This window comes from Urtica dioica, chromosome 5, assembly GCF_054948205.1.
Source record: "Urtica dioica subsp. dioica isolate 48M chromosome 5, U.dioica_male_clone48M_v1_H2, whole genome shotgun sequence".
NCBI lineage: Eukaryota > Viridiplantae > Streptophyta > Magnoliopsida > Rosales > Urticaceae > Urtica > Urtica dioica.
In genome coordinates this window covers 27,840,139-27,855,838 of record NC_142760.1, presented here as the reverse complement: position 1 = coordinate 27,855,838, position 15,700 = coordinate 27,840,139, and the positions used below count along the sequence as shown (strand labels likewise).

At 36.8% G+C, this 15,700-nt stretch overlaps 1 protein-coding gene across 1 annotated transcript; it reads left to right on the top strand.

Annotated features, from left to right (window-relative positions):
- The first annotated feature begins 9,145 nt into the window (after positions 1–9,145).
- On the top strand, positions 9,146–15,183 carry LOC149397717 (late embryogenesis abundant protein At1g64065-like). The gene is made up of 2 exons (XM_089614322.1): positions 9,146–9,211; positions 14,587–15,183. The coding sequence occupies exons 1-2, from the start codon at positions 9,146–9,148 to the stop codon at positions 15,181–15,183; spliced, it is 663 nt and encodes a 220-aa protein (XP_089470448.1).
- Positions 15,184–15,700: the final 517 nt, after the last annotated feature.

Below are 15,700 nucleotides of genomic sequence, written 5' to 3'. Positions count from 1 at the left end.
GTTAAGAAAAAGTTTAACGCTTCGAGCAAGCGGCGGAAATTAAAAATTTTCTTTAAAACGAGTTTACGAACCTAGACAAAGAGCAAGTACATGTAAATAAAAACTATTATGAGCATTAAAAATTTACTAACCTTTTTAGAAGCTTGAACATTGATGAGCCTTCGGAAGGTTGAAACGTTCGTCTCCCCTCGCAGCACGACTCTCTTCTTTCGTAGGCAACTCGAGCAACCACGAAAGTTTCTATCACTAAAATCACTCGAGAGAAAAGGAATTAGTGAGTGGGCACTTTTAAACACGACGACTCGAGAACAAGTCTCAAAGTCGAAGAGCTAAAATTACTAGGTCAAATGAGGACCTAGGTGCCAAAATAAAAACGAAAGAAAACTTAGAGGGAGAGAGAGAGAGAGAGAGAGCATGGGCGGCCACAATGTCTAGAGAGAGAAGCTCTCAATCTCTAACTTATGTGGAATGAATAAAATGAAGGGAATGAGGGTCTTATTTATAGGAGAAGGGTTGGCCTTGGAAAGAAGTAATTTCCTCTTATTTTCCAAGCCTTCATGAGCAATCTTTATTGCCCATTCCTTCCTCATTCACACAGCCAAGAGAGGGCTTCTAGAAGCCTTGGATTTGTTTCCTCTTTTGTTCTCTCTTGCTTGGTGGCTGAAATTCCTTTCCTCATGGAGGAAATTTGTTTCTTTTTTTTTCTTTTGGCATGTATCTTGATACATCAATGCACAAAATAAATCCCTCTTTCTCTCTATGGTATGCACGAAATTGGCCTTCTAGAACATGCTTCTAGATGTTTCTTTATTTGTTCATGACAATATAAGAAAAACCCATTAAGAATTTTCAAGTAAAATTTTATGAAATGAAATTAATCCTCAAGGCCCAATTACACTAATATGGCCGAGTAAAATTTATTTCATTTCTCATCATATAACAATGTCAAAATATTTATTGACATTCATTTCGTCCTATGTCCAAAAAGACAAAAATACCCTTTTGACAATTTTCGTAAAGCTTGTCTCGTTCTTGTTTTGACTTAGGTTCTAGTTTAACTATTCCTACTCGATATGATTTGTGACAGTGACCTTATGGATCCAAATGAACAAAGCTTGAGCTAAATACTTGGACTCAAAAGTTCACAAACCTTTTCCAAGTTTAGTTTAATGTCAACTAACTCCACTAAAGAGTTGACACTGAAAATCTCTCGGTTCAAATGAATTTATTTTCTACTCAAGAATTCAACCTAATTGTAATGAGTGGATCCATTGAATATTATCTATGTTTACCCTTCATGAATATCATCAGCTAGTCGGGATTTACGAAATTACCAGTTTACCCTTCTAGCTGTTATTTCCTCAACTCTTTTGTCGCTTGTGAATAAGTTAGAAACAATGTATTGACGAGGAGCTAACAAGTCACATTGTTTCATCCAAAAGAGTCAAGACTCAATTTGGACACTGGCCAGTTCATTTATTCACATTCCAAGGAACAAATCATGAGAAGATATACATTGCATTTCAGCAATCTTCTACATGAATTCCATATCTATCAGAACTTCACAAAGTTACTCATGACATCTTCACAACTTAGTACTTCACCAATAGGTCCTGTTCAGAATCATATAGTGAGTCCGAACCAGACATCATAGATTCTCTTAACAATCGTACTGAGGTCCATAGTCCTTTGACCCTTAGATGGCGAATATATCGTTTAAAGCAAACTACGAAGAGTTTGTTCATGCAAATCTACATTTGTTTCTTCGTAAGTTGTTAAGTTTGTTTATGGACTAAAGACTAAGGTTTTATCATAAAGCTTCAAACAAACAAGGAAGAATGAATGAACGTTTCAACTTTTTATTAATGAATAAGCAATTACAAGCAAGAGTCTTCGTGAGACTTTATTTCATCAAATGTACATAAACAGATACTACTACTCTTCTTGTGGGCACCATTGACAACACATTCGGCATTGAAGCTGATGGCGGCGTCATCCCAGGGTGCAACATCGCGGGGGGTGTCTGTATGGGAGACGGATGCTGCTGTGTGTAGGCAAAGAACTGTCGCTGAAAGGCCTCTTCCAATGCGACCTGTTGTGCGGCCAACGCTGCTTGTAGCTTGCTAACCACTGGATCTTGAACGCGCCTCGATGACGAACCTGATGGCGGGGTCTCGTCCTGAGCCTGAGCCAAGAGATGCGAGGATCTCGGGATCGAGGGATCTTTCGTGCCACTGCATCAGAAGCGACGTGTGTCGAGACGCGTACAACCGCTTCAATCGATCTTTTGCGGTATCATTTTCCCAGTTGGCTTCCATTTGCTCTCGTTGCATACTGGGCACATGTCGGCTTCCGCGAGATCTTTTCGACATAGGACACAGTCGTTAATGCACGCATCGATCATCTCGTATCCCATGCCAAAACGCTTCAGCTTCGCCTTTGCCTCGTAATGCTTCTCCGGAATTCGATTACCAGCTGGTTGAGACTTCCTCAAGAGCTGCAAGAGTTCTGTGAACGACTTGTTCGTCCAATGGTTCATGACTTTGAGGTGCATCAACGAAACCAAGAAGGACAAAGAAGAAAACTATTTGCATCCAGGGTACAATTCCGCTTCCAACTCGGCGAAGAGGTCTTCCACTTGCTCATCTGCATGCACCTCGCTCTGAGTCGGCTTCGTAGCATCGTCAAAATCCTCGTGATCCCTGATATCCTCCACAGCACCGTGCAATCCTCCTATTCCTCTCTGATCTGATTCTCCGATGGAATCTTCTTCATGAGGAAGGACGACACGCTCGAGCTCGCCGTGATGATACCATTTTGTGTAGCCTGGGGTAAACCCCTTGTTCATCAGATGATTCCTGACAACCCCAATGTCGTGCCATCTCACGTTGTTGCAAGGCTTGCAAGGACACCGATATTTATCATTTTGGTTAGGGAATCTTCTTGCAGCGCGAATAAACTCGTTAACCCCGGTTTTGTACTGCAATGTCACCCGATTATTCTCCGTGATCCAATCTCTACTTGGATTGGACATTTCGCTGAATGAGAGCGAAAAATGAAAGTTGTGAAGAGTTATTGATAAAGGACGGAGAACAAAATGAAAGAGAGATTATGAATTGTATGTTATTTTGAAGTCAGATTGAATAAGTTGGGAGTTTTTAGACTAATTGATTCGAAACTCTACCGAAATTTTGGCAGAGTTTCCCCTATTATACTGACAAACCAAAAACCTGCAAAATTATTTTAAAACATATACAAACCATCCAGAACTATCCTACAAATTAGCTCAGCCCTAAACCGAACCTCCGTGGTTCGGTCACAACATTTTATAAATGAAAAACCGAAATAAGCAAAATATCACAAACTATCAAAACATGTCACAAACTATTTTTCTTATTTAAAGTTACAATTTCATTTCATGTTAAATCAACTAAGCAAAACTAATCACAAATTCATTAACTTAATTTTAACCTAAACTTAATTTTATACTAAACATATCACAAATTATCAAAACATGTCACAAAACACAATTAAAACTTAGTTTTAATCTAAACTAATCAAATTATTAAACTTGTGATATTATCAATTATAATTACTAATCAATTTCAAAGTAGCATATTACAATTACAATTTTAATTTCATTAACTAATTTTAAACTAAACAACCTATTCATGTAATTATTAGACTAATTACAATTCCTAATTGATAAATTACAATAAATAAAAAATAATTAAAACAAAACAAATTTAAACTAAACACTAACCTATACTATATCACAAACTAGATCAAAACATGTAAAAAAAACAATGAAAACTTAATTTTTACCTAAACTAATCACATTATTAAACAATTGAAGATATCATATTAATACTAATTAAGTTACAATCAATTTAAACTTTTAACCTAAACTAATGGAATTATTAAACTTAACAAAATTACTAAACATGTAAAATTATCAAATTAATACTAATTAAGTTACACATATACAAATTAATTCCTAACACATATGAACTTAATCTAATTAAAATTACTTAACACCATATACAAATTAATTCCTAACACATAAAAACTAAACATACAATATACAACTAATTACACATATATACAATATACAATAAAATCTATACAATATATATATATATAGATACAATATATAAATACTTAAACAGAAAAGAAAAAAAAAAGTACTAACCTGGGACTCGAAGCGGAGACAGGGACTCGGGATAGCGGCCTGCGTTGGAGAGGAAGTACCCGAACGGAGCTCGGCCGAACAGGGCAGCGGGCTCCGGCTATTGGAAGGCCGCGGGAACGGGGCTCGGCCGAACAGGGCAGCGCCAGAGCTGTGGTCGGAGTCAAGAAAGTCGTCGTCTTCTACAAGGGCAAGCCTCCAAAGGGCCTCAAGGCCAAGGGGCTGAGCGCACGGCGATGTTCGGAGGGGCTCGGGACGTGGCTGTGAGGCAGAGAGAGAGAGAGAGAGACATTTGGAGTTTAAGCAACAACAATTTTAGTGAGTGAGAGAGAGAGAGAGAGAGAAATACAGGTGGAGGTCGCAGTAGGGCCGACGGAGGAGAAAATCCGGTGAAGAGGTCGCGCGGAGGTCGTGGTCTCAGTGAGGCAGAGAGAGAGAGAGAGAGAGAGAGAGAGAGAGAGAGAGAGAGAGAGAGAGAGAGAGAGAGAGAGAGAGCTGTAGGAGAGGTTGTGGGGTGGCCTTAATGGTTGTGGAGGTCGTCTGTGGTGGTGGAGAGGCCGGAGAATAGTAGAATCGCGAGAGAATTTAAAAAAAAAAAAAAACCGGCCGAACAACTGGAGAAGACGAAGTGCATAAGATTTGATTTTATACAAAAACCTAAATTACATGTGCGACTTTGTCGCATCCGATGGATCTTTCCGGTGCGAGTAGTCGCACCCGATGGATCTTTCTGGTGCGACTAGTCGCATCGGATGATATAAAAAAATTAATTAAGAAAGCCACGTCATAACTGAATGAAAAAGAAGGGGGAGAATTGGCCCGCTTAAAATTTTAAACAATCAGAGTCGCACCTAAAAGTATTTTTAACTGTCTGGTGCGACAAGTCGCAACTGATACTCAAAAGAAAAAACAATTTTAGCGAAATTTTTTGGACTTCTGGGTGACAGTCGCACCCGAAAATCATTTAGATGCGATATTTAGGTGCGACTAGTCGCATCTGATAGTCATGCGCATCAGAAAATCAAATTTGTAGTAGTGGTAACGAGCATAAAAGAGAAACGATAATTCTTCCGGGGTTTACCCCGAGTTGCTCTCCTGTAAGTAGTATATGTGTGTACTCTGAGTGCTGCAGTGTAACACCTACTCCAATTATTGATATTATTTATGTGCAATTACCTTTTTTTTTTATCTCTTTTCTTTTCTTTTTGTTCATGCATATTCATTATTATTAATATTAAGTTCACATACATGAATGAAACAACTTTTTCAACTGACAACATGTAACGACTTTTCTAGTGTTATAGGTCAACATTATCAAGCTATTTGTTTTCACATAGAATTATCATGTACAAACTCAATAACTTACTACTATAAATACATGCACACTCTTTTACAGTTTGTGCTATCTCCAATCTTCAAATATTTAACCTCATGATCATATCTAATCTTACACTTCCAATTACAAATACATTCTCCAGGTAAAACTCTTACCTTATTTTATTTGTTGTTTTCTTTTATATATATATATATATATATATATATATATATATATATATATATATATATATATATATATATACTGCTATCGATCACCGCTAGAAAACTAAGTAGTTCATCACTTTATCTGGTTCTCAATTTTTTTATGTTGATAACTATTTTTACGATCTATTGTATAGGGGTATATTTATCTACTTTCTCATCTCCTTAAGCTCACTCACACATGTATGTATTTTTATATATACAGTAAGATTTTTTTTTTTTTTCTATTCAATATTATCCTTTGTCTTTTTAACATATACCTATATAAACTCTAGTTATGACACTTTATAAGACATAAATATTATAAGTTCTCTAGTTCCATGTTTATATACATATACAAAAGTGAAATTCCTTCTATTCGTTTTTGCTACTCCTAATAGATGTTTGAAAATACACTGATTATAAATATATGGGGAATTGACACTAATAATAGTATCTCAATGTGACTTACCAAATGTAGCCAAAAACTCAAAAATTGACAAAAGTAGTATCACAAGTAGGTGAGAGAATTTATTTTTCCTGAACTACCTTCATGATCCATTAATGTGAAGACCTACTCATTTTGCTCTTTTTTTCTTCATAACTCAATCAGCTTTCAGTTCCTCAAACAAACCGTGTGAAAATAAAAACACGAACTCCTTCTCCGGTTGTGGGTCGTCGGAGGTTTCTTCACGAGGGTCGCCGGAGTGCTGGTCGCCGGAATCTTGCTCGCCGAAATCCAAAGGATGGTTTTTTTTTTTTCTTGCAAATCTAAGGTTTGAATCCTATACCCATTTCAAACCCATTTTTCAATAATCCTAAACCCATTTTTTCCTTCCTTCAAATCCAAAGACGGTTTGTTTCCTGCAAATCCAAGGTTATTCTTCTTCTTCTTCTTCTTCTTCTTGTGCTGAGGAGGTTTCCTGCAAATCCTAGATCCAAAACTTCTTCAAACATATTTTGGTAAGTTCTTCCTATTTTTAACATATAAGAACATGTTTAATTGTTTTGATTCATGTTGAAATAGGTTCCATTGTATTTGAGTGTGATTTGTTTGTCAAAAATGACGTTTTTTGTTGATTTTCCGATTTTTCCAGGGTGTCACGAAGTGAATCCAGTTCGTGACACTGGATTCACTTCGTGACACTAGTGCCACGAATTGGAAATGAGGAGTTTTGAGCTTTGAGATGATGAGGAATGAGGAATTTGTTTGAGTTTTGATTTGATGTATCTTGTGTTGAATTTTTTTGGGTGCTTCCTGGAAAAAGTATGTAAAGTTGGCATACATGATTTTGATTCGCTAGGAATGTTGGAGTTTCAACTTTTTTTCTTCTTCTTCTTCTTGATTCAGTGGATTTATTGTCTTCTAATATATATAACGTTTGTTCCCTTTTCACTCTGTAAGTTTTGCACTTTGAAAGAGGTTCATCAACATTCACGTTTCAAAGTAAGTGTGTGTGTGTGTGTGTGTGTGTGTGTGTGTGTGTGTGTGTGTGTGTGTGTGTGTGTGTGTGTGTGTGTGTGTGTGTGTGTGTGTGTGTGTGTATGTGTGTGTGTGTTACTGAGATTGTATGATGCTAGAAGCTTAAAAAGAGTTAGTGTTGTAAAGCTTGTTTGGAAATACAAATATGTCACAGAGTGAATTCACTTCGTGAAAGATGTGTCACAAAGTGTGCTTATTTAACTTGAATGCTTATTTTATGTTTTTGGCTCGTAATTTTTCTCTTATGGTAACACTGTTGGTGAATGGGTATTCCTTCTAATATTTCTCTTATGGTAACAGTGTTTCTGACTTGATTTGTTTTAGGTTTTATCTTTAATAATGAAGTCGAAAGAAGCCAAGGTAGAGGAGGTCTCAAAAAGTGTCCGACGAAGCCTTAGGATGGCTTCGAAAACGAAAATTATTTCGCCGTCCAAGAGTTCCGACGATGACGATGCGTTCATGGTCGCACCACCAAAGATAAAGAAGGTATAGAATAAAAACTAAGTGGTTTATTTAGAGTAATTTAAGGTGACGCCTTGGTTTGTTTTGTGCTTGATATAGACTAAAACCAAGGCCGAGTCCTCGGGCGTTACGGCGACCTCGGAGAGTCCTACCACTTTTATTTTCCGAAAGGTGAGTGTCACAAACCCATTTGGATCCTGGTTCATCACATATTGGTAGCAAACTGATTGAGTTCGTGACCGATGTGTCACGAACTCGCTGACTTCGTTAGAGATGTGTCACAGACTGACCCACTTCGTGACATATCTGTCACGGAGTGGGTGAGTCCGTGACACATCGGTCACGGAGTGGGCGAGTTCGTGACACATCGGTCGCGAACTCAACCAGTTCGGGCCACATAGTAGATGTAATTGAGTTTATGTAATGGTTTCACTAATTATGTCATTGACTCATATGTGTATGAGTGGAAACGGTGTATACCCGAGGCCAACATTGAAGGTTTTTCGTTTAACTTCCACGGGGGATTGGAAAATTTCCTCACTCTCTTACTCGGCTGCAGCGCTGAAACTCAAGCTGGCTTCGCCCAATCATGTTTTGGGCAGTTTGTGGGGCAACCAAAAATAGTGTAAGAAGGTGAAATATTTGTTGTTTTATGAACCTACAAACTTAACTATTTCAATGTGTAAAAATGCTGTGTAACTAAATTATATCTCCAAGCTTAGTTTATGTCAAACATGTTTTGGTACTTTATGATAATGCAGTTATATTATGAATATTCTTATATTATTGGCTTTCCTTAGTCTATTAGGTTTTGGTATTGAAGATTCATTAGCTTTATATTCTTCTTATTATTATGCCATATGAACAATTAATTCAATATCAAAATTCACATTACACAGGCGAGTCCAACAAAAGTCAAACCAAATCAAATGTAATTTCGTTTTTTTTAATCATTCAATACATCTTCGACTCATTTAAATAACAACACAATACCTATAAACGAAACAACAACCAGCATTTTAATCTTGAATAATTCAGATACAATCAGTTGTTCCAATTCATTGGCTTCAGTTGGTTCTTCGTGTTTGAAGTCTTCATCGATAAAAGATAGTATCTGGTTTTCCAATGAATTTATCTTCCTTAGCAGCCCTGTAATGATTTGAATTGATCTTGGGCACATAGGTGGGTCAATCCGTTCCAAAAACCCGCATCCACTGAATTTCTTTATCTGTTACAAGCATAAAACAAAGAATATTTATTTACAAAATCTTAAAAAGAATAGAAACATATGCGAACCTTATACTCGGGGCATCTCGATCGATCGGCCGTCACAACTGAATCCGTAATGATTTTCCTTATTCATAAGATTTCTAGACGGTTTTTAGGATAACAAGAAACATATGCAAACCTTATACTCGGTGCATCCATAGAATCGTCTTCCATGGTTATCCGCAGTCCAGAAGTTCATTCAACTCCATTTAGATCACACGAACATGAAGGAGGAGGTCGTCAACGCTCGATACCACCTCCTGTATTTCCAGAAACGCGCGGCTTCCGATGTGTTGATGAACTGCAATCATTCGACTCCGTCGTGATATTTAAAATCGACCGAAGAAATTGGGAAGAAAAGGAATCCTAACTCAACTATTTGGGGGCTTCCGATTTGAATCTGATAAATGAAAGACTTTTATAAGACAATAAACATTTAACTCTGAATTCATTACGAATTCTATTAAAAACGGTTATTAACATCGAAAAACATCCAGTTCGTGACACATGTGTCACAAAGTGAATCCAGTTCGTGACACATGTGTCACGAAGTGAATCCAGTTCGTCACACTTCTATCACGATGTGAATTAAGTTCGTGACACATGTGTCACGAAGTGAATCAAGTTCGTGACACATGTGTCACGAAGTGAATCCAGTTTGTAACACTTCTGTCACGAAGTGAATCCAGTTCGTGACACCCTGGAAAAATCGGAAAATCAAGAAAAAAAACGTCATTTTTGACAAACAAATCACACCTAAACACAATGGAACCTATTTCAACATGAATCAAAGAAATTAAACATGTTCTTATATGTTAAAAATAGGAAGAACTTACCAAAATATGTTTGAAGAAGTTTTGGATGTAGGATTTGTAGGAAACCTCCTTAGCACAAGAAGAAGAAGAAGAAGAAGAAGAACCTTGGATTTGCAGGAAACAAACTGTCATTTGGATTTGAATGAAAAAATGGGTTTAGGATTATTGAAAAATGAGTTTAAAATGGGTTTAGGATTCAAACCTTGGATTTGCAGGAAAAAACCATCCTCTAAATTTCTACGAGCAAGATTTCGGCAACCCGGACTCCGGCGACCCTCGTGAAGAAACCTCCGGCGACCCACAAGCGGAGAATGAATAGGAGAATGAATGAGTGTTTTTTTTCACACGGTCTAAGTGAGGAACTAAAGATGCTGGGTTCTGAAGAAAAAATAAACGCAAAATGGAGTTGGTTTATTCATTAATGGTCTTGAGGGTAGTTGAGGAAAAAATAAATTCTCTCACCTACTTGTAGTATTACTTTTGTCAATTTTTTAGTTTTAGGCTACATTTGGTAAGTGACATTGAAATGGTATTATTAGTGTCAATTCCGTTATACATACATATATATATATATATATACATATATATATATATATATATATATGTGGAAATTTCTTCTACTTATGAACTAGGATATGTAATGAATGAATATTACTACGATATGTAATATTTTGGAAGCTAATCTATATATGAATAAATATTCAGGTTCTTACTTTATTATTATTATTATTATTATTATTATTATTATTATTCTCTCATATGTTTACAATATATCTTTACAGCTAAATAAATAAGTAATGAATAATAACAATAGTATTCTCATATAGTGTGACAATTATAGGTTATTAGACACTTACGTTGTGAGCGGATAGAGGACTTTTCTTTGTCATAAATTTTTTCTTTACATTTGAAGTTCAGGTAAGTAAAACCTTATTTACTTGCATTAGTTAATAGGTTTAATTAATTTATGGTTGTGTTTGTGTAATTTATCTATTACATGCTTGATTGGTTGCTATATGTGTCATGTTAGATTACACATGAATTTATATTTCATGCATAACATGTCATGATAAAACGCTCAAGATATTTAAAACTCATGAATCCAAAGTTTTTAAGGAATAAAGTAATAAAACACTCGTAATGATATGCAAATGGTTCACACCGTAAATGGTGTGTGTTTATGTCTGGAGGGCGCAATGGCAAGGAGCGCGGAGGACCGGCGTACCCACCAACTGAAAATATTTTTAATTAAATGAATGACTATGCTGGGGAAGGTCCCTTATTTTCCTTTCGCGATGGGGACAATGAGCCCATTTCGGCGGGAGTATTAAGTGGTGTACGATTTCATGGTTTAATTCGTACTCTGCTACCTCTAGCGTAGAACAATGGATCCAATAAAGGTTTAAAAGGTTCTTTAACCACGGTCCATTGGTACCAAGAGCGTAGGCACACACTGACCGCTCGAATCAAAGAGAAAGATTTAAATAAAAGTAAATAACAACAAACATAAAACGAAACGAGTAAAAAAACAAAACTAGCAAGACAATATAACTAGTCACAAAATTACTCGAAATTCCTCAAACTTTAAAAACACGTTTTTCATTATAAAAAATTAAAAACGTTTAAAACTGATTCTAATGTGTTTTAATAACATCCCAAAGTCATAGAAAATAACCATGATTTTTAATTTAAAGGCAAGAACAATAATTCCATAGAGAACATAATTCCAAATCTATGAGATCTTCACAAAGTTACTCATGACATCTTCATAACTTAGTACTTCACCAATAGGTCCTATTCAGAACCACATAGTGAATCCGAACTCTAACTTTCTCAAATGAGCATACGTAAGATATGAAATGACATGTCTCATTTTAGGATTGAGGTAAGCATGATGCAATTCATACGTAGTGACTTCGAAACATAAGAGGTTAAATGAGTTGTTCTTATTCTGTCTCTAGAAGTGCACTGATCAATTCAGTATCTTCAGAAGATACCTAGAAGAACTATAGAGTCTCCAACTCTCTATGCACCATGACCAGACATCATACATGTTGGAATTGATCTAGGGTTAAGAAAAGATTTAACGCTTTGAGCAAGCGGCGGAATTTAAAAAATTTCTTTAAAACAAGTAAAACGTTTTTACTAACCTAGATAAAGAGCAAGTACATATAAATTAAAACTATTAATGAGCATTAAATGTTTACTAACCTTTGAGAAGCTTGATCGTTGAGAAGCCTTCGGAAGGTTGAAATGTTTGTCTCCCCTCGCAGCACGTCTATCTTCTTTCATCGGGAACTCGAGCAACCACGAAAGTTTCTATCACAATAATCACTCGAGAAAGAAAGGAATTAGTGTGTGGGCACTTTTAAACACGACGACTCGAGAACAAGTCTCAAAGTCGAAGAGCTAAAACACTAGGTCAAACGTGGACCTAGGTGCCAAAACAAAAACAAAAGAAAAACTTAGAGAGAGAGAGAGAGAGAGGAGATGGGCGACCAAGTCTTGAGAGAGAAGCTCTCAATCTCTATAACTTTGGAATGAATAAAATGTGAGAATGAGGCCTCTATTTATAGGAGAGGGATTACCTTCAACAAGGTAGTTTCCTCTTCTATAGAGCAAAATTTGCTCTTCCCCTAATATAGTCACACGGCCAAACCAATCCAAGCAAGTCCTTGAATTTGTTTCCTCTTTTATTTTGCTTCTCCTTAACTTGTGTATACCGCCCACTTCATTTCCCCTTAGAGGAAATTTGTTTCCTCTTTTTCTTTTGGCAAGTATCTTGATATATTAATGCACAAAATTGGTCTCGCTTTTCCTCTTATTTGGACGTCCACCTATCCTAGAAGGAGCTTCTAGAAGCTTCTTCATTTGTTCATGACAACATAAGAAAGATCCATTAAGAATTTTCAAGTAAAATTCTACAAAATGAAACTAATCCACAAGGCCCAATGAACTCATCATGGCCGAGTGATTTAAGTCATCATATGACCATGTCAAAAAAATTATTGACATTCATTTCATCCTATGTCCAAAAAAGACAAAAATAAACTTTTGACAATTTTCGTAAAACTTGTCTCGTTCTTGTTTTGACTTAACTTCTAGTTTAACTATTCCTACTCGATATGATTTGTGACAGTGACCTCATGGATCCAAATGAACAACGCTTGACCTAAAATACTTGGACTCAAAAGTTCACAAACATTTTCCAAGTTTAGCTTAATGTCAACTGACTCCACTAAAGAGTTGACACTAAGAATCTCGCGGTTCAAATGTATTTATTTTCTACTCAAGAATTCAACTAATTGTGATGAGTGGATCCACTAAATATTATCTATGTTTACCCTTCATGAATATCATCAGCTAGTCGGGATTTACAAAATTACCATTTTACCCTTCTAGCTGTTATTTCATCAACTCCTTTGTCGCTTGTGAATAAGTTATAAGCAATGTATTGACGAGGAGCTAACAAGTCACATTGTTTCATCCAAAAGAGTCAAGACTCAATTTGGACACTGGCCAGTTCATTTATTCAGATTCCAAGGAACAAAGCATGAAGTGATATACATTGCATTTCAGCAATCTTGTACATGAATTCTATATCTATGAGATCTTCACAAAGTTACTCATGACATCTTCATAACTTAGTACTTCACCAATAGGTCTTGTTAAGAATCACATAGTGAATCTGAACTCTGACTTTCTCAAATGAGAATACGTAAGCTATGAAGTGGCATGTCTCATTTCAGGATTGAGGTAAGCATGATGCAATTCATACGTAGTGACCTCGAGACATAAGAGGTTAAATGGTTTGTTCTTATCTTGTCTCTAGCAGTGCACTGGTCAATTCAGTACCTTCGGAAGATACCTAGAAGAACTATAGAGTCTCCAACTCTCAATGTCCCATAACCAGACATCATAGGTTCTCCGAACAATCGTACTAAGATAAATAGTCATTTGATCCTTAGATTGCGAATATATTGTTTTAAGCAAACCATGAAGAGTTTGTTCATGCAAATCTACATTTGTCTCTTCATATGTTGTTAGGTTTGTTTATGGACTAAAGACTAAGGTTTTATCAGAAAACTTTACACAAGGAATAATGAATGAACGTTTCAACTTTTTATTAATAAATAAGCAATCACAAGCAAGAGTCTTCGTGAGACTTTATTACATCAAATGTACAATATAAAGACTACAACTCTTCTTGTGGGCACCATTGACAACAAACTCCCACTTGACTCAAAGAAGATGTCTGTAGTCCTTCATGCCTAATCCCTCTCGATGTTGGTCGAAGACCTTGTTCGCTAGGGCCTTGGTGAATGGATCTGCTAGGTTGTCCACCGTTGAGATCTTCTTCACTTCCACGTCTCCGCGCTGCACGATCTCTCGAATCAAATGGTATTTCCTCTCAATATGTTTAGAGCGCTTATGGCTTCGAGGTTCCTTTGAATTACCGACAGCCCCACTATTATCACAATAAAGGGTCATGGGCTCGTCGACGTTTGGAACAACTTCCAAATACTTAAGGAATTTTCTAAGCCATACAGCCTCTTTGGATGCTTCACAAGTAGCTTCACAATCCTTCAACCGAAGGAGTACCACTGGAGCTTTCTAAAAATTAAGTTTTAGTTATCAAAATTAAAAAAAAAAAATTGCCTCCCTCTGCAATTCAACATAATCAGATTTTAGAGACATCTTTGAGTTCAAAAACGTGGGAATCAGAAACCCACCAGGTGTTCGACAAAACACCCCATAGAAAAAGAAAGAATGGGGAACTTCAGAGAAAGAATGGAAATCGAAACATGGACCAGATCTAATTTTTATTTTATTTTATTTCTTAAATTAAGAATATTGAGGAAAACCCAGCCTTCAAAACCCTAAGAAAGGAAAGGACGAGCAAGTGCTTCGTCTACGTCTTCTCTTTCCTAGTCCTCTATCTCACGGTCGTCCTTATCTTCTCCCTCGTCGCGCTCCGAGCGAAGCCGCCAGCTTTCAAGCTCAGAGCCGTCCACGTCACCCGGCTCCGCTACACCGCGAACTTCTTCAACCTCACTCTCATCGCCGAGGTCTCGATCCGAAACCCTAACTTCGGTCGGTTCCGGTACGAGGCGAACAACTCGGCGGCGGTGTTTTACGGCGGCGGAAAGGTCGGCGAGAGGAGACTCTCCGGCGGGAACGTGAAGGTGAGAGCGACGAAGACGGTGAACGTGACGATGGATCTCCGGTCGAGTCTGTTGCCGGAGGGGAAGAATTATCTGGAGAGGGATTTGGGGTCGGGGATGTTGAATCTCACGAGCTTTTCGAGGTTCAGTGGTAGGGTTCATATGATCGGGGCTTTCAAGACCCGGAAGACGACGGAGATGAGTTGTCAAATGACTTTGGTGCTCAAGACTAGGCAAATCAAGAATCTCAGATTTGCAATTAATAATTTATCTAAATATTAAACAATTTATTATTATTATTACTATTATTATTTTGATATTTGGTCTTAGATGTGTTAGTTTACCATATTACCCTCTATTTATGTCGCACATGTTTATCACATGACTTATAAATAGACAGAATGGTGAAAAGTTTGACGGAATGGGCATTTATGTAACAAAAGGAGAGTTCAGATACTGATTTTGTGGAAAATGAGAATTTAGGTGGTGAATTGTGATTCGACCAAGAGTTCAGGGGGAATTAATGTAAATTATCCTTTTATTAATAAATAAGCAATCACAAGCAAGAGTCTTCGTGAGACATTAGTACATCAAATGTACAAAAGTAAAGACTACAACTCTTCTTGTGGGCACCATTGACAACAATGCATTCTCCTAAGAATTGTACTGAGATCAATAGTCATTTGATCCTTAGATTGCAAATATATTCTTTTAAGCAAACCATGAAGAGTTTGTTCATGCAAATCGACATTTGTCTCTTCATACGTTGTTAGGTTTGTTTAAGGACTAAAGACTATAG

Bases quoted from the DNA above. Each gene is read 5' to 3' on its own strand.
- LOC149397717 (XM_089614322.1), top strand. From the start codon at position 9,146: ATGAAGGAGGAGGTCGTCAACGCTCGATACCACCTCCTGTATTTCCAG. The intron at 9,212-14,586 runs GTGTTGATGAAC...TCTTAAATTAAG, and splicing joins AGAAACGCGCGGCTTCCGAT to AATATTGAGGAAAACCCAGC.